Below are 19,546 nucleotides of genomic sequence, written 5' to 3'. Positions count from 1 at the left end.
AACACGATATCTCAGGAATGCCTGGAGGGAATTTCATTACATCTGGCACAAACGTCCACTTGGACTCAAGGATGAACTGATTAGAATTTGGTGGTCAAAGGTCAAAGGTCAAGGTCACTGTGACCTCACAAAAGACGTTTTTGGCCATAACTCAAGAATACATATGCTAATTATGACAAAATTTCACAAAAATGTCTAATAGTGATGAAGTGATGACATTTTATTTCCAAAAGTTCAAAGGTCAACTTCACTGTGACATCATAATGTTTTGCTTACCACTGTAGCTGAGAAACGATCTTGGGTCATTCTACAAAAACGGTGGAAGTGCTGTCACTTACTTTTGCAGAAACCAAAATCCTTTAAGTTGACCTGATAATCACATTAATTATATATGTTCAATAAATAAAGACTGTCCTTGCAATGATAAAACAAAGTTTATTGGCGGAGGCATACAACCGTGAGGCGGTTATTTCTAGTTTGGTCCTTCATTCTCCACCCAGCACCTCGCCTCCTTAAAGCCACAACCTGCAATCTAAATGTAAACAAAGGGAAGCCTCACCACCTAAAACTAGGAACTAAAGTTTGCCTTGAGGTTGGACAAATGTTTTCACTCTCAAACTGAATGAGCGAGCTGTAGATAGAAGGAATGGCAGTTTGTAAAAGCTAAATCTGAGCTAAACCTGTAAAAGGTTTATGTTTGTATTGTTTGTGAACAGGCTCGTGTCTGAAGTTAAAGTGTGTGTGCGTACCGAGAGGCAGGGGGGCCCAACAGGACATGTGTGCCCGGGGGCCCTGTGGTTGGTTAATCCGGCCCTGACTGCACCAATACTGTGGTGCGGTAATACTGAGCCTACTGCAGTACAGTATCAGTACTACAGTACCATACTGGTGTACTCAAAGCCTTAGAGAGGCCGGATCTGTCATAACTTTCAAAAATCATTTTAAAGCTCATTTATTTTCTTTAATTTGTTTATTTCAACTGCACTGTTTAGTGTTTTATCCTGTTATGACACTTTGTTCCCTTGTTGTTTTCTGTTTGCTCTTAATTTTGCGAAGAACTTGTAACTCACTGTTTTGAAACATGCTAAATAAATAAAGGTTTACTTACTTACTATAGTACAGTCTCAGTACTACAGTATCATACTGGTCTACTATAGTACAGTATCAGTACTACAGTAGGCCTATAGTATAGCATCAGTACTACAGTATAGTACAGTATCCAGCCCCTATGCAAATTCGAAGAGTGCTGAAAACTGTGATTCATAGGGGCTGGATACCAGGCTAGTATAGTACAGTATCAGTACTATAGTATAGCATCAGTACTACAGTATAGTACAGTATCAGTACTGTAGTAAAGCATCAGTACTACAGTATAGTACAGTATCAGTACTGTAGTATAGCATCAGTACTACAGTATAGTACCGTATCAGTACTGTAGTATAGCATCAGTACTACAGTATAGTACAGTATCAGTACTATAGTATAGCAGCAGTACTGCAGTATAGTACAGTATCAGTACTGTAGTAAAGCATCAGTACTACAGTATAGTACAGTATCAGTACTGTAGTATAGCATCAGTACTACAGTATAGTACAGTATCAGTACTATAGTATAGCATCAGTACTACAGTCTTTGGTTCTGGATCCTCAGCAGCTTCGGTCTGCTTGGTGTCAAACTGGAAGTGAGGAAACGTCTGTGAGTCTTCCAGCTTTAACAGGTCGGAAAACGCCGCACTGCATTATGGGAGTGACGCTGATCAAACTCCCTGCACAGCTCAGACACATTCAGGAGTGAAACTTTTTTTTTTTGAGGATGTTGATTGATATTGAATCATGTCAGAAATGTTCTGTACGTTGTAAATTGAACAGTGTAAGTCTTTATTCACAGATAACAACAACAAAACTAAACTTTTTAATATATAGCCTGTGAAACAGAGCTTACATGTCTTTCTACACGTCATTAAAATAAAACACAAGAGGACATCATGAGTCAGATTCTTCCAGTTTCCATCACAAAATACTTCAGACATAAAACAGATGACAGAAACCTGACTGTGAACTCTGCATGTTTAAACAGTGTGAGTCTTTATTCAAAAACAGAAACACAAAAATAAACCATGTCACTTTCCAATGTACAGTCTATTATGTACAGAGCTCACACAGTATTTATACCTGTCACATGTCAGAACAGTGAATCAGAACGAGGCTCAAAGCTGAACTCTTGGATTACCGCTATAAAGAGTTTCTGAAAGGAAATTAGGCAGAAAATTCCTTAAACACCAGAGAAGCTTCAGCTGAGGGGAGTAAATACACTTCTAAGTGTTTCACTGTGTGATTTTGAAAATCTAACGACAGTGTTGGGCAGTAAAGCGTATCTATGTTCCCAGGGTCCTATGTTCCCCAGTTCAATATTCTGTTAACACACATTAACCCTCCTATTGTGTTCGGGTCAAATTTGAGCCGTTTCAAGTTAAAATATTTCATAAATATTATCCAGTTTTTTTTTATTGGAACAAGGCTTCAAAATATAAACACAACAAAACCAATGGTTATCATTTTATTTGATTTTGAAGGTCTCTAACCCTAACCCTAGAACTGGGGAACATAGGACCCTGGGAACATAGGAATGACTCTGTAAAATGTTACTCAGTAAACTATCTTTGCTTTTCTTTTCTCTCCTTTTTTCCAAACCCCTGTGTGTGTTTTTTCCTCATCTGTATCTTCAGGACATGCAGCAGCTTTTCATCGTAAAAAAATCAAAACAGAATCTGGAGGCTGAGGGAGAGACCAGACTCTCAGCAGCTGGAAGTTTTCCCGTTACTTTGAATTGATCTCAGTCAGGATCAGAGAACATTCCGGTCCGTTGTGAACTTTGTGTGGCGACAGAACTCCACAGAGAAAAACACAACATCCAGTTTATCAAAGCATCTGATACAGAAACACAGAGAGGAGAAACAAGGAGCTGCTGCTGCCAACCATGGGCGTAGGAAGCACGGGGGACAGGGGGGACAGGGGGGACATGTCCCCTCAAATAAAATGTCCCCCTCAAAAAATAAACAATTGAAAAATTGAAAAATCAACCGCAGGACTTTTATTTTGAAAAGCCTTTGACTTCGTCCAATGTGGAATGAAGTTGAATGAAGAGAGGATCTCCGTATGAAAAAAGTGCACCACAAGAAATAGACTTGATAAGCTTCATATGAGGAGCAGACAGGGTAGCGCTCCAAACTGCAGCCAAAAACAAAGCTGCATAGATCATGTGAAGAGGTGTCACTCTGCCCCTAAATTAAATATCTTGTAATTACGTGTTCTGTTCTGCAATACTAAAATCATTCCACTGACGTTTTGCCCCGCAAAGGCAGACTGTAAAGAATATAATGGCTTACATTCTGATGCAGGACTTTGTGGGCAAAACGACAATGGAATTATATTAACTGTGTAGAAAAAATAAATACATTTATATTGTGAGCAGAGTGATGCCTCTTCACTTGATCTGATGGAGCAGAGCAGTCAGCGAGCACAGGGCCGTTCAAGTGTCAATCATGATGAAGAAATTCATGGTAATCAAACAGCAAGATGTCCAATCAGCACTACTGGTCAGGTGCCGAGAGAGAGAAAAGAAAAAAGAGGATGTGCAGCAAATAAAACGTATGATATTGCGCCAAGGAGGAATAAATGTGTAAAAAGTTGCCTCCTGTATGCTTGTCAGTGTGTAATCTTCCTCTGATATTATTACAGCATTATATTTTCGTCTGTGCTGATTTTTAAAAAGGCAAGGTAGGTTAGGCCTAGTTGTTTTGCAGCTAAACTTAAACTTAACTCTTCACCATATTGGATGGCTTGCATCTTGTCTGAAACGTTTCTTTGCATGGCTCATTATCCTGCCGTAATGGAACAGGTACTGTGCTTTTTGTATGTACTTTATAATTAACATCTTTTCAAGCTAAAGCCAGTCAGTGTTGCAGCAGGGCTTGGAGAAAAAACACACTTTGCTCTTAAAAAGGACCAGTGCACCGCAAAAAATAAATGACTAGAAACCAGATAGTATCAGTGCAGCTAGTGGGAAGGAAAATACAACTACATAAAACACTGTAATTCCAAGACAGAAATTATTATTATTGTTATTGTATTATTATTAATAAGAAACAGGCCAAACTAGATAGATTGGCTGAATGCCTGCTGTAACCAACACATAAAGTCTGATCTGTCACCTGAGTCTTTCTTTCTTTATTTTCAGATAGCCTTTTTAAAAGTTACTAGAAATGAGTATTGCAGAGCTGTTTTTTGAAAAATTTCCCCCCCTATGGCCGACTGCTTCCTGCGCCCATGCTGCCAACAAGACGCAGAGGAACAGAACGAGGAACACAGCTAATTACTGCTGCTGCTGAGGAATCAGTAAAGTAATGAGATTACTTTTGAAATTAGTAATTGATTACATTTTGGTTTGGACAGAAAGTTTGTCCAGGATGTAAACTTTTACATTTTGAAAGAAGTTCCAGTCGCTGTTTCATATTAACGTGTCGCATTTGGGAATCTGGGGCCGGATTCACAAAACCCTCTTAAGAAAAAAAATCTTGGAAAAAATGCTATTCTCAAAAACAGTTTTTATATATTTTCTTAACTTTCTTCTTATAAAAAATCTAATCTCATATATTTAAACACATTTTAGACAAGTAGGTTATAGTTCAAAGTCTTCATAGGTTCCCCTACACCTAACATTAAGATGAACATTTATTGTAAAGCTTTATTTGGTGTAGGGCCAGGTAGGCCTCTGTCTCATGTCTGTTGAAAATCTTTGCTCTAGTTGCTCTAAATAGGTTTTTCCCCAATTGTTTTGTAGATGGAAGCACTTTGGGTTGCCTCCTAGCCTTGTCTCCTAGCCTCCTAGCCTTGTCTCCTAGCCTCAATGGCAGTAAGCCTAAAGTTTATTAACCAGAATTAATTCAGGCCCTATTTTGAGAAGTTGTTAAGTATGAAAATTAAAGAAATTTAAAAGAAATTAGGTTGTTACTAAGAAAATATTGAGGAATTGCACTTAAGAGCCTTCTTAAGAACTTCCTAAAATTTCTTCTTATGTCATTTCTTAAGATCTATCTTAAGAACACATTGGTGAATCTGACCCCTGGTCTCTGCTCACTTCACCACGTCTCTGATTTCCCTGTTTTCCTCTCCAAAATTCATCTTCCAACCAATAGCTAGCGTTCTCTGTGGCTCCGTTAGGCCCCGCCTCCTGTCAATCAGCCCAGTCAAGCCAACAGACAAACCACAGCCAGACTCTTCCTCCAGCTACAGTCTGGAACATGAAACAGAAATTAAAGCTAGATTTAAACTGCTGCTCTCTTCTTCACTGGGAGGAACTCCTAACATTTAGACTTTAGATTTAGAGTTTGTTTCAGAATATTTACTATGGAAAAAAACTACGACAAAGGAAAAACATAAAATATCTCCTAACGTGATAAAAACTGTAAAACCATCTGCAAATGAGCAGAAACTCCTATCAGACTGGAACTGTCCTTTAACCCCCACTCCAAACACACACACACACACACACACACACACACACACACACACACACACACACACACACACACAGATCTCACTGATTACCACTTTAAAAAGCTTTATATAAATTCACATAACAGCCGTCAGGCAGAGTGCGGCGGCCCCCAGCAGCAGCAGCAGCGGGGGGGCGGGACGTCCTGCGGAGCGGCTGCGGGTCGTGAGCACGGCGCCCGGGACGATGTTGAGCGTCAGCGGCGAGCGGCACGGCTCCTCGCCGTAGCACAGGCAGTCGAACCTGCGGTCGAACCAGTCGACGTCGTCCTGCGACAGGCCGCCCCGCACCGCCAGCCGGCCGCCGCGGTAACGCTCGATCCGGTAGCGCCGAGCGTCCAGGTGCAGGAAGTCGTCGGCGTCCCACCGCTTCCTCACGCAGCGACCTTTGGCCCGGCACAGCGCCTCGCTGCAGAGCCGCGTCGCCGTGGAAACGTTCAGGATGTACGGGTTCATGATGCGCTCCAGGTGGATGCGGGCGTCGAAACAGGAGTCCTAGGGGATTGTGGGATATTTAGTAATTTAGTTGTTTATTCAGTTGGTTATTGACAGCATCCTGCTTCCTGAATGTGATGCATTTCCTGTTGAAACAGGATGTTGGGGCGGGACATAACACAGGGAGGGATCAATCAAAAGTGTAAACCAATGGGAAATCAGTTAGGGAGAGAAAGGCAGTTTGATTGGATGGGAGGGGCGGCGGGGCGGGGCTGTTAAGAAATCTGTGATGTTTCATTGGTGGATGTGTCTGTCAGTGTTTGTGTGTGTGTGTGTGTGTGTGTGTGTGTGTGTGTGTGTGTGTGTGTGTGTGTGTTTGTCTGTCAGTGTCTGTGTGTGTGTGTTTCTACCTGTCTGCCTTTTTGCTCTGTTAGTGTGTGTGCGTGCATACGTCTCTTTATGGATGTGTATGTCTATGTGTGTTTACATGCTGTGTGTGTGTGTGTGTGTGTCTGTGTGTGTGTGTGTGTGTGTGTGTGTGTGTGTATTACCTCGGTGTCGGTAACGTTCATGTCTCCCCAGGAAACGACGCCGGCGGCCCCGAGAGCAGCGGCTTCTCCGATGGTGTTGACCAGGTCAAACTGGAAAGTGACAGTCAGCCAATCAGAGGAGAGCAGTGTGATGTGGACACACAGCAGAACACACAGCAATACGTCACCACAGTTGTACATTTATTATGTTTTAGGCATTCAGCTGATGCTTCAGAGAGACTTCCACAACAATAGAATCAGCTTCATTTCCTAGATCAGCAACATTACGAGCACAACAATGAGGAGGTCAAAGGTCAAAGGTCACAGCACCCTGACAATAGAGGGAACAAATACTCCTGTGACCAGATCTCAGCCTAGTTTGAACTCATTTGCTTCAGTTTTGCTGAAAAAATCCTGATTTTAATCTTGGTTTAAAATAATAATCTGTGATATTTCCCTCTAACTCTCTGTCTGTCCTGCTCCTCTCTCTCTCTAACTCAACAGTGATCCAAAAGCAGCGAGAGCCACCATGGCTGAATGATCATGGAAGTGCTAGAAATAAGGAATAAGAAATAAATAAGAGGGAAGAAAACGTAGAAAGGCAACAAAACTTTACGTTAAGATACTTCATGTCGCTGAAACACAGACGTGTGTCATCGGCATATCGTTTTAGCGAGTGCAGCTGTAACTGACCTCTGACATGTAGTCGTCGACGCTGTCCTTGTAGACGGGGCGGATGTAGGCGTAGACGGGGATGGAGTAGGAGCTGTTGGGGAGCGTCGACACCCTCATGGCCTCCCGGACGCGATGGCGGACGAACAGTCGGGCTTGGTAGGAGTCTCTGAGCTCCTGCTCCAGGTAGATGGAGGGGAAAAGGGCGGTGGACACGTTCCAGAGCCACAGCAGCTCGTCGTTCCTCCGCTTCTCGATGTCGGGGCATTCTCCGGAGAAGCCGGCCATGTCTTGGTTGTAGTCGTAGTTGTAGCAGTCGGGGTACAGGTAGTACCCCCAGAGTCTGTTCGGCCTCAGTCTCTTCCCGATGCGAATAGATCGGAGGAAGTATCTCTTGGCGGCTCGTTCGAACACGATCTTCGCCCTGTCCTCCGCCTCGTCGTCGGACAGCGCCGGGTTCTTCTCCTTCACCGTCTCGATGGAGATCTGTCTGTAGATGTCTTTGCTGCCCCAGTTTCGGACCCACTGCGGCCTCCACTCCTCGAAGTCGAGCACGGCGAGGCCGGGCTGGTGCGAGGGGATGTAGTACTCGATGTCGTCCTCCGCCAGCTCGTGGTGTTCCTCGAAGTCGATCAGCTGCGGCAGGCCCTCGTCGTACATCTCGCCCGTGTCTTCGTCCACGTACGGGAAGATGCCGAAGCGGTCGGTGTAGAAGATGGAGATGCTTTGGTTGGTCGCCGACCTCAGAGTGCTGCTGACGAACTGGAAGTAGGAGAGGTCGAGAGGCATGCCGAACCGCGTGGTGCACAGCTCCGTCGGGGCGTTCCACATGAACAGGAACGGGTGTTCGGGCTTGACGGGCGGGTCCGTCCTCGGTGACGCCCGGCCGAGGGCCAGGACCGCCAAGGTGACGAAGACGAAGATGAAACGCCGTTTATCACTGAGCCGTCTGTCTGGGATCATGTTGGAACAGGGATCTGCTCTGGGAGGAAGACACAGTAAGTCTAAGTTGACATAAGAATGAGAAGAATGAGTTCCTGCAGCATTTAGATGGTTTGAAATGAAATCGTTGTATGGAAGTGAGAAAATATTGTCCCGCTGTCAGAGCTGCAGCTCTCACTGTTATTATTTGATGTATTTATTTATTATACAAAATGTTGCACAATATGACATCATCACAGCAGAATTTGTTGCTGTCAGGTGAAAACTTGTATCTCTCAAATGTCAGCAGCCTTGTTTTCAGCTTGACAACCATGCTGTTTAGAGCAGAGATTCTCAACCTTTTTCATATCAAGGACCCCAAATTCAGTCCACATTAGAACCACAGACCCCCATTTGATGAGATTTTGTCTCTCGGACCCAAATCTGAAATATTGTTATTGTCAGATTTGATCTTGTCCAGAATCCCATGCCTGTCTGTATTGTAGGTAGAGAGATAACAGAGAAACTATGATCAGAACAGTCATTCTTCTACATTCTCTAATTGTGTTAACTTTTTGTAAATGAAATAATGCTGAAGTTTAACGATTCATCAATTTGCTGGGGACCCCCAGGAACCACCTCAAGGACCCCTGGTGGTCCCCAGACCCCACGTTGAGAACCACTGGTTTAGAGTTTTCAATTTCAATGAGGTTTTACAAGGTTTCATCAGAGCAAGAGGAGCATGTAATCCTTCAGTTCAAGTTAAAACATGAAAATCACCAAAACTGGAGTTGTGAGGTTTTCACGTGACAGCAGCAACATGGCACCATGTTGAAGACAGAGCAGATTTATGTCTGATGTTTTTAATATCTTGAGGATAAGGATCTGCAGGAGTAATTGTTTGGATTTTCTTTTATTGCGCAAATGTTTGAGCTGGAATGTGAGATCTCAGCAGCTTCAGTTACCATCTGGTTTCTGTTGATGGCAGCAGAAAGCAAGCTGGCGACCACAAAGTTGTTCAAATTGCCAACTGACAGTCATAATCTGAGAAGGGAAAGTGAATGAGAAACACTGTCCCCTCCCTCCACAGCTGAGCTGAGCTGAGCTGAGCTGAGCTGAGCTGAGCTGCCCTTGAGCAAGGCACCGAACCCCCAGCTGCTCAGAGACCGACGGCAGAAGACTGAGGTTCTCTTGGTCTCAGTCGACCTCACAGGATAAATAAAGGTTCAAAAACAGCAACATTTGCTACCTGAGAATTTGAAGAAATGAGCCAATGGAATTTTATTAAAATATTTGTAAAACTGAATCAAATGTAATATATAAAAGCACAAGGAGCAAACTGAAAGCTGACATCCAGTATTTACCTCTAATCACAGATAGTTGTCTACATTGGCCTTTTTTTTCATAATTTTGCCCGTTCAAAAACCTCATGCATAGATTCTCACTTGAACTTCTGAGCATGTTTGCCATTCATTCAACTGTCTGTTAACAGTTAATAACAGACACAAAGTTCTGTATGTTTACCAGTTCACAGAATCTGAAGTAATATAATGAAATCTAGGCATATTAAAGGCAGAGATTCATTCTGACAGTTGAGATATCAACTTTTGTAATTTGATAAGGTTTAATAAACTAAATCAGACTTCTGTCAGTTTAAGCAGAATTAGCTGCAGTGCAGCTGGTGAACTTGACCCCAATAACCATCTGGGTTTAACACCCTTTTAAACATGGAAATGCCAATAAACCTTTGATCCCCCCCCCAAAAAAAACAAAACACAGAACCTTAACGAGACATTAACTTTACAGCCAGTCAAGTCAGACTCAACAACTCCAACAGTCTGGTAGAAAGTGTCACTGTGCACCAACCTGCTCTGGAGATCAAACCTCCTGCCGTCCAAACTGCACACTTGGAAAATCCTTTTTGTTGCTGCTGGAAGTTATTACCTCTTAGTCATAAACGGTAGCCTAGTTCTCATCTGGGAGTCTAAATAGCATGTCTTTAAATAAGCTCTGCCATAGCTTGGAGCCTAAGCTTAAATTACACGGAGAACACTTGTGGAAACTTGTCAGAGAAGAAGGATCTTGATTCATGTCCTGCCGCCCTGAGGTATTCCAGATTTTATTGGGCCGTCCTGCTGTTTGCCGGGGTGGAATGAGACCCTCCGCGCCTGCAGGAGGGACGTGAGGAAGCTACTGTATGAGGACAATGTGTGGACACCGCCGCTCATATCCGAGGTATTTGTCGGGGCACGCAAGGAATGCCGAGATTCTCCACTTTTTAACTTTGTCAACTCCAGTTGGAAATGTACTGAACACTGTGGGAAATCCACTCGCTTTCATCAGAGATGTGACTCATCTGATGAAGCAGGTTGTTTCCATTATAAAATCATCTTTGACATGAGCCGAAATACTGGAAGAGCAAGAACAACAAGTGAGGTGTGTAACCAGACGGTCTGAATCACTGGGTGACTGTGAGGATCTGGGAAGAGAATGTGAATGAGGATCGCTCTTCCCTTTCCACAGCATCTGTCACTAGGTGCCGCTGAGCAAGGCAGCCAAGAACACTGATGTCTGCTTAGAAACGGCTGATATCTGTTCAGAGGAGAGCAGGAGACTGTAAGCTAAAACGGCCTTATAACCAGTCTGGAGGGTTTTCTACTGCAGTGTTTCCTCTGTATTTAGGATATTCAAACCTGGTCAGGGTTCCCACTCTTTTCTAGAGATCCTTTTCTTTTCTCACTTTTCCAGGACATAGCTGGTATGACAGACAGAGATTGCGCCATACACTAATATGTTCCTCTCTGTGGAAGTCTGATTTAAAAGACGTACAGTCTATGGCTATAAATTATCTATGAAATCATCTCTTACATGCGTAGAAATTACTATTGTTTTTTTTATTTCTTGCCTTGTTTTAATGCTCTGTTTTGATATTGTTATTATATTTTTACTTTGTATAGTATTCCATCATTGTATTTTATTTTGTTTCTTTTGGAAAACCCTTTGTGCTCTATGCTTGGCAAGAGCTATGTAAATAAAATGAACGGAATCCTTTTTTTCTTATGAATTATATTAACCATTGCTAAAGGAAAATAGGAGAATGTTGAAATAATTTTCCAGTACAACACAAAATTTTCCAGGACATTTTACTTTTTCTCTCATTTTCCATGTGTTTTCCATGACTGGAAAATTGGTCAACTGTTTTCCAGGTTTTCCAGGTTTGCGTGGGAACCCTGTTGGTGCACATGCCTTACCCAGGGGCGGACTTAATGATTTGGGGGCCCTAGGCAAAGGCAAGCATGGGGCCCCCTGAATCCCAACCCTTTGCCATTTGTAATCCATTCTTTCTATACCTTACCTTCAAGTTGAGCTGAGCAAAGTATGCATTGCAGGAGGGAGGAGAGGAGACAAGAGGTAGTGAGGGAGGCGGGAGGAGAGGAGATGGGAGGTAGGGAGGGAGGAGAGGAGACGTGAGGTAGGGAAGAGAAACAGCTTTCTGAATCTGCTGTCAGACCAGATGGATTTACACCTGAACTCCACAGCATGGATAACCTTTGTGTATGGAAGCTTGTTGTGGTCCAGCTGCAGGACTTCAGTCTGTTGAGCTGCTGCAGCAGGTCTGTTGTTGTTCTGCTGGTTGCGTTGAGCCGGTCTACAGTGAACACAGTGATCTTTGCTTAGAAGTTGGACCTCTTCAGACCACAATGACCAGGTAGCTGCTTCCTCAAATTTGGAAAGGGGAACTCTTCGGCGTTCTGCAGCATCACTGTGTGTTTGTGTTGCTGTGCGTTCGGTGCAGATGGCATGTTTTTGTTTTTGTTTGTCCGCATAGAAAATACTCCAGTAGAGCTGCTCAGTGGACGCCAGTAGCAGACCGGGGTCGGGGCGTCCGGTGGCTCAGTCCTAATCGCAGAGGCTCAGGTTCAAATCCCGTATCCTTTACTGTGTGTCATCCCCTCTCTCTGCCCTCTCTTCCCTGTCTCTCTCTACGGTGACTGTCTAAAATAAAGCAGAAATGCCAAAAGAAGAATCTTAAAAAAACAATTAGACTGTGGTTGTTTAGTTTAGTTTATTAGGATCCCCATTAGCCACAGCATTGCAGCAGCTGTTCTTCCTGAGGTCCACAAAACAGACTTTACATAGTGACAATGCAGCCATCACACTTACATCATAACACACAACATTACAAAATAAACAGGACAAAGACTAGAACACACACACAGACAAGACAAGCTCCTGACAATTCAATAATCAGAATATATGGAAATAATCCGTTTCACTCCAGTGTCCCAACACATTTCAAATCATAATACGGTCTATTTCACACTAGTATTCAATACAATAATCAAAATACATGACATTAGTCCGTTTCACTCCAGTTTCCCGGTCCACAAACTCAGACCCTCCACAGCCAAAAAACACATCAACACAATCAAACTCATATTTGTATTTTATTCAAAACTAGTTTCTACATCTTTTCAATGTCTCCAGTCAAAAGATTCTGTTTTACTAAAATGTTAAATTGAATTTTACTGTTTTCTTGTGTGATATGTCTAGGGAGTAAATTCCATTCATGTATAGCTCGGTAGATGACCGTTTGATTGCGTGTGTCCTTGCTTTCGGTGATGTAAAATTTCCTCCTATAGCATGTCTGGTAGAGTAGTCATGTCTATCTAAACTGAGAGATAAATTCTTATACAAAATATTATACAAACGTTTTTGTAACAGATGTTTCTGATAAATACAAGTAATGAATAGAGTAATCTGTTTTTAACAAATAACCCAGCTAGACAATTATGCATTGCAACAACATTCGTTGTGTACTGGGAAGCTCCCAGTGCTGGAGCTCAGCTAAACTCTGGATGAATGAAGAAACGACGACGTACCAGCTGTATCCACTGTACTCACAGAGATGACCAAGTGATTGATGATTTATTTTTATTAATTTTATTTTGTTATTTCAGTGTGATGCACACTAGATGCCCAGCCCACATTTGTTTCCAAGGTGATCTACTTCCAAACTTCACACTGCAGCCGACAAGATCGACATCCATCCATCTGATTCTGTATTAACATCAAGTGCTAAAATGTTTTCAGAAAGGCATTTATTAAGATTTATTTTAGGTTTTAATTCATATAAGTGAGACATTACTGTGTTTGTCATGACCGATTCTCTAAAGTGCGACACTCACATGTGCAATCTCTGACAGACAATGTTGCTTCATCCTTCCCTGAGTGAGTCTTTAATGATACAATTAGAAAATTATTTGACCATGTTGAATGTAATCATATATTTTCTCATAGAGTTTGACATGTAGATGGGAAATAAGCTCTTTTAAACTGTTATAACCCATCATAACTCACAACAGAATTATGTTTTACTCCAGTGCTTACAACCATTTCACATCACACACAACAAACGTTTCACAGCCTCAAACTCAGTCTCTGTTAGCACTTAGATCCAAACCTCATACAATCAATTCCCAAGTGAAAAACATGTTTTAAAGTCACAATGAAATAAAAAATAAATAACTTTTACACCTTGTTAGCTAATCTTCCATGTCATAATATTCACCTACTGATCTCCCATTGGTTTACACTTTTGAATGATCCCTCCCTGCGTTATGTCGCGCCCCCAACATCCTGTTTCAACAGGAAGTACATCACATTAAGGAAGCAAGATGCTGTCAAAAAGCTGTTTCACTCTGACTTTAAATTCAATAAATCACTATGTAAACAAAGCAGTCTATCAGCAGGGGGCGCCATTCTGCAAATGACTTTTTGGGCTTTTGAGCTGCAACAGAAACTAAACCCAAAGTAGCACGAGCTTTCTCGGACGCGACAGTTTGGCCGAACATGTCCGGCCCGCGTAGCACTGACAGGTGAATTTCTCGGCCAAGGCGCGGAGGTCGGTGGCGGAGGGAAACCCGACGGCCAGGTACTTCCTGTCCGCCTGCAGGATGTGGAAGCGGTCGGGGTTCAGGTGGAGGTAGTCCGCCGAGCCGTAGCTCTTCCTGACGCAGCGTCCGTTTCCCTGGCACAAGACTTTGCTGCAGAGTCTGGCAGCAGCCGTCACGTTGGCGAGGTACGGGTTGAGGCTGGACACGAGATATTCAGACAGAGACTCACAAGCAGCCTGGAGGGAGGGAGGGGAAGAAGAGAGAGGGAAATTAAACCCATTTCGTCATTTCTTTAAAGGACAGTTGGGAACTTAACTCCTTGGTTGACAATAACACTTTCACAGAATGGGTTAGGGTTAGCAGGGTGGGAATTTCAGGTAATGATGTCTGTTTTTAATGGATATATATACCATTTTGTTAATGAACTCTTCAGTTATTCTTACAGTGGTGAAAAAATAGAGAAAAGTAGAGAAAAGGTGGGAGCTGCTGTGACATGCTGCCACCCACGGCAATATTGGTTGAATAAAACCAAAAGTCATCGGTAACACTTTACAATAAGGGTCACTAAGTTAAGGGTTAGTTAATGCTTAATAACCATTAACTAACCCTTAATTAACAGTTAACTAATGTGTCTGATCATTTACTAATGGTGTTCGTGTTAACTAAGGTGTTAATTCATACATTATTTAATAGTCATCTTTATAAACTATTAAATAATGTATAAATTAATACCTTAGTTAACATGAACACCATTAGTAAATTACACATTAGTTAACTGTTAATTAAGGGTTAGTTAATGGTTATTAAGAATTAACTAACCCTTATTTGACCTGTGAAGTGTTGCACAGGCATTATGGCTGTGGCCACACACACATGATGTATAGCTTAGATAAATGGTGAAGAGCGACACATTCCTTTACACACTTGTCTTCACGTCCATTGAAGGTTTAGGTTCAGGTTCAGCTCCACTTTTTTTTCTCTTGGCATTTTTGCCTTTATTAGATAGTTCAAAGTACATGGAAACAGGGCAGTTTGGGGCAGAGTGGGATTTGAACGTTGTGGTTACATGGTATTCGCCTTAGCCAACGGAGCCACCAGACCGCCCTACTGGCAGTTTCTAAGTGGACATCACAAAAATGCGAACTACACTGAGCGGTCAGTAAACAGTAAGTACACAGTGAGGAGGTGAAGTCACCTGGTTGTTGTAGTCTGAACTGGCTCCCCACATCACGATGCCTGAAGCTCCCAGTGCTGCAGTCTCTCCGATGCTGCTGACCAAGTCCTCCTGTCGGTTAATACACAGCAACACTGTGTTCTAGCTAGGGCTGGACGATATGGACCAAAAATCATATCTCGGTATTTTTAGGCTGAATGGCGATATACGATATATATCTCGGCATTTTCTACAAAGTGTGCTAAATGTTCAGTTCAGTAAGTAGGGCTGGGTGATATGGACAAAATCAAATATCACTATCTCGATATCGATATTGCGACAATACTGATAAATAATCATCAGTAATGTGGATATAATGACTAAGTGGGTAAAGGCAAATGATAGAACAGCTAGAACAGTCTGGTAAGTTCAGAAAATGACATCACTTTACTGTAATGCAGCCTTTAAAACCAGGAAAAGACACTTATGCCATATCACGATATTGCGATATCCAAAATCTAAGACGATATCTAGTCTCATATCACGATATCGATATAATATTGATATATTGCCCAGCCCTAGTTCCAGCATTGTATTCACGACCACATTTTATCACGTCACCTCTGTGTTTTATCGCTATGCAAATAAAGAAACTAAACTAGACAAAACCAGAAGGGAATAAGTGCTGCATTGGGTCCTTACTGTAGAATGGACAGGTGCACGTTCGATGGAGGTAAGAATCTTTCCACTGTAAATGTACATGAACCTCCAGTCAAACTAGTAGTTGCCAGCAAAACAAAAATGTCCAAAGCATTCTGTCTCATTGCAAAAACTAAAAAGCCTTTATTTCACATGGCAAGAATAGATTAAAAACATTTGCACCAACACCTTCTTCATGGAGCGATCAAGTGCCTTGGACAATTCTTTTGCTAGGAACTTAAACTGAGTTCCTCACCTGGCTCAGAAACTTCTGGTTCTGGTTGTGGTAGAGCGGCCTTGAGTAAACGTAGACCGGCATCGTGTACGGACGTTTGGGCAGAGCCGCCACCCTCTGCGCCTCCTGGACTCGGTTTTGGACGTAGAGCGCCGTGGCGGAGGAGTTCCTCATGGACAGGTTCAGGTAGACGGAGGGGAAGAGGGCGGTGCTGCTCTCCCACAGCCACAGCAGCTGGTCGTTCTGCCTCTGGGTCTTCTTGGAGCATTTCCCTGTGTAGCCAGGCTTGTCCCAGCCGTAGTTGTAGCAGTTTGGGAAAAGGTAGAAGCCCCACCGCCGGCTCGGCCGCTCGTCGACACCGAGGGCGATGGTCTTCTCCATGTACCTTCGTCCGGCACACTGGAACTGTTTCTTGGCCTTACTGGTTATTTGCTTTGATTTTAAAAACGGAGATGTGTCTTGGGCGTGAGCGAGGGACAGCTTGCGATAAATGCGTTTTGATCCCGAGTTTTGGTCCCACAGGGGGCGCCAGGCCTCCCAGTCAATGACAGCCAGCCCAGCAGAGGAATCCTGGGAGATGTAATGATCGATATCTCTCTGGGCCTTCGCCAAGTGCCCCGTCAGGTTTCCCTTTTGGGGGATGCCGCCACTGAAGCGTTTGACATGGTCGGCTTTGGGGTAGAGGCCCAGACGATCCTCATAGAAGATGGTGAGGAACTGACCGGGGACGGCGGCGGGCGTGTTCACCACCTGGAAGGCCGAGGTGTCCAGCGGGATTTCGAGTTTGCTGCATTGATTGATGGGGGCGTGCCATATGGCCACGAAGGGGTGGCTGTCAATCAGCGGAGGCTCGGTCGGCGGTAAAGGGAAGACGACAGCGACGCAGCCCAGGAGGCAGAGGGCGAGGCGGGACAGGAGGGGCGGGGTCAGCATCACGGCTCTGGACCAGTGAGACAGAGAGTCGTTTGAGAAATGGGGTTGAAAATCAATGCAAATAAAACACTTCTTCATACAGAAGTGGATCAACTCATCTGGACCAGACTGTCATTACATGACGAGGACGAAGACTACAGTACACCTCTGTATTTCTTCAGGAGGGAAGAAAAGGAAATGTATTTTCTCACTGCCAAAAATGCATTTTATAAAATGATGGAACAGGCTTTTCAACAGCTATCAAAGGTCAGGAAAATAACCTTGCAATGACTTTTCTATTCAAATGAGGAAATTAACTCTAAAACATAAAGATGCAGCTGTAGCACCTTTGTAGAGCCTTTTAAGCTTTAAATAGAGAGATAGATATCCAAACTGATCAGTTGCGTTAAATAATTATTAGCCCATTAGCCCTTTTTGTCCCAAAACGAAATATTGCTGCTGTCAGGTGAAAACCTTGTAACTCCAATCTTTGTGATTTTCATGTTTTAGCTTCAGCTGAAGGGTTAGAGGCTTTTCAGCTTCATGAAACCTTTTAAAAACCAATAAGATAAAGTGAAAGGGTCATGGTGGTAAAGCTAAGAACAAGGCTGTTTTTTTAGGTCCTGAAAAGCTGACATTTTGGAGATAGAAGTTTTTCACCCGCCAACACCGATATGCAGTTCAACATTTGCAACATCTATACAAATATATAAAAAAAAAACGTTCTTACCAGCTGTCGCTTTGTAGAATCAAATTAGCAGTAACCTTAAAAATGAAGTCAAAATGTCCAAAAGATGATGGGCTGAAACAAGTTCCTATGAACTCTACCTTTATTTATTATCCAATAGTCTTTTTTTGTTCCCTGATAAGTGAAATATAATGGTTGTCGCAAAATTCAGTATTTCCTCTCTGAAATTTCAATGTTGATTCTCTCTGGTTCCTGACTGGTGTCTCAAACACCCAGCAAACAACTGCTGAGTGTTTCTTAATTCTGCTTTTCTGTGCTCGCTTTGCTGCTTCATGCTTCTAAGGAAACCGTTTCTCAACTGGTATCTGATCAGATGTGATTTTGTTGTTCTGTTTCACTTTTCTGTTTTTCAAGAATACAAAGTTTCAGCTCGTCAGCTAATCGTCCTCCATGTCTCTGAAACGTCCCGGGATCGATTCCAGCCTGGGACTGTTGACACCTGTCATCCCGCTCTTCTTCCTGTAACCTTTATCCTTAAAATCTATACATTTTACACTTGTATTATGAAGGCACTGATGACAGGTAAGACACGTGGGATGTTTTTATCTTTTTATCTCCCCCAAGTTCCAGAAGTGTGTCAACAGATCAGAAATGAGTCATTTTCTCTCTTCCGCCAGGGATGAAGAAGCAATAACATTGTTTGTTGTCCCTCTTCCAACATGGCGGTCAGTCCCTCCTAACCTCTTAACCTCACACACATCATGCTAGTGACCATGGCAATGAATAATGTGCTTGATTTCTTATCAGATGATAATATTTTTGTTTGTTTTTAATTAGTGTTTTAACCTATTCACTTGCACTTTATGGAAACACTTCTGTTTATGTATGGACCTTGTACAAGTTTGATGCATTTTTTCACTCTTGATTATTTATACTGTGTATTTACATTGTTTTTAATGTTGTGTTGTAACTTGTCTGTCTGTTTCTGATGCTGTTTCCTTGGCCATGTCTTTCTTGGAAAAGAGATTCCTAATCTCAATGAGATTTACCCGGTAAAGGCAAAAGAAAAAGAAGAAAAAGATAAAGCATTAGATGTGTGATGTTTTTCATGAGTCATCAGCTATGAGTAAGTAGAGACTGTAATCTCTCTGTCCACACCTCTTCCTCTTTTAATCTTTCACTCTTTGTCAGGAACACACTGTCAGAGGCTGTGGGTTGCCAGTTGTGCTGCTGTGGATGGAGGTTAAATTTCAAACTGTCAGCCTTGTTCAAGCCTATTTTCAGGCATATTGGATGAACCAGTGAAAACGTCCTACAAAGGCAAAACATTTTCATTTTTGGATGTGCTGGTAACACTTAACATGAAGTGCTCATTAACTAATGCATTTACTAACCTGAATTAAATATGAATAACAACATTAACAATGATGAGTTAATTTTAAATGCGCATGAACAACTGCATTAATTAATGTTGTCATACATGTTTGTTAATAATGTTAACTAATGTGTTTACTAACATGAATTAAGCTTGAACAGTGACATTAACAAAGATGAGTTCATATTAAATGCACAATAATTAACTGCATGAAGTAATGTTGTTCTACATGTTTGTTAATCCCAACGTATTGTCTAAATTGTAGGGCTGCAACTAATGATTATTTTCATTGTCGATTAATCTGTTGATTATTTTCTCGATTAATCGATTAGTTGTTTGGTCTATAAAATGTCAGAAAATGGTGAAAAATGTGGATCAGTGTTTCCCAAAGCCCAAGATGACGTTCTCAAATGTCTTGGTTTGTCCACAACCCAAAGATATTCAGTTTACTGTCATAGAGGAGGAAAGAAACCAGAA

The 19,546-nt window shown here is 42.4% G+C and overlaps 2 protein-coding genes across 2 annotated transcripts; both read right to left on the bottom strand.

The window, feature by feature from the left end:
- Window positions 1–5,630: 5,630 nt before the first annotated feature.
- On the bottom strand, window positions 5,631–8,152 carry LOC139639173 (hyaluronidase-5-like). The gene is made up of 3 exons (XM_071513247.1): window positions 7,211–8,152; window positions 6,539–6,628; window positions 5,631–6,047 (listed from the first exon to the last, which is right to left on the bottom strand). The coding sequence occupies exons 1-3, from the start codon at window positions 8,150–8,152 to the stop codon at window positions 5,631–5,633; spliced, it is 1,449 nt and encodes a 482-aa protein (XP_071369348.1).
- A 5,761-nt stretch (window positions 8,153–13,913) lies between these two features.
- On the bottom strand, window positions 13,914–17,027 carry LOC139639172 (hyaluronidase PH-20-like). Its single transcript, XM_071513246.1, has 3 exons — window positions 16,116–17,027; window positions 15,203–15,292; window positions 13,914–14,243 (listed from the first exon to the last, which is right to left on the bottom strand). Exons 1-3 carry the CDS (start codon window positions 17,025–17,027, stop codon window positions 13,914–13,916), a joined length of 1,332 nt encoding a protein of 443 aa, XP_071369347.1.
- Between the last annotated feature and the right edge of the window lie 2,519 nt (window positions 17,028–19,546).

The sequence above is a fragment of the Centroberyx affinis genome, unplaced genomic scaffold (assembly GCF_046629955.1).
Source record: "Centroberyx affinis isolate AG114_WGS23_722 - 3 ecotype Tasmania unplaced genomic scaffold, CSIRO-AGI_Caff_v1 ptg006927l_1, whole genome shotgun sequence".
NCBI classification, from domain to species: Eukaryota; Metazoa; Chordata; class Actinopteri; order Beryciformes; family Berycidae; genus Centroberyx; species Centroberyx affinis.
Note: the sequence above shows the minus strand (reverse complement) of the source record. Positions and strands in the feature narration are given on the sequence as shown.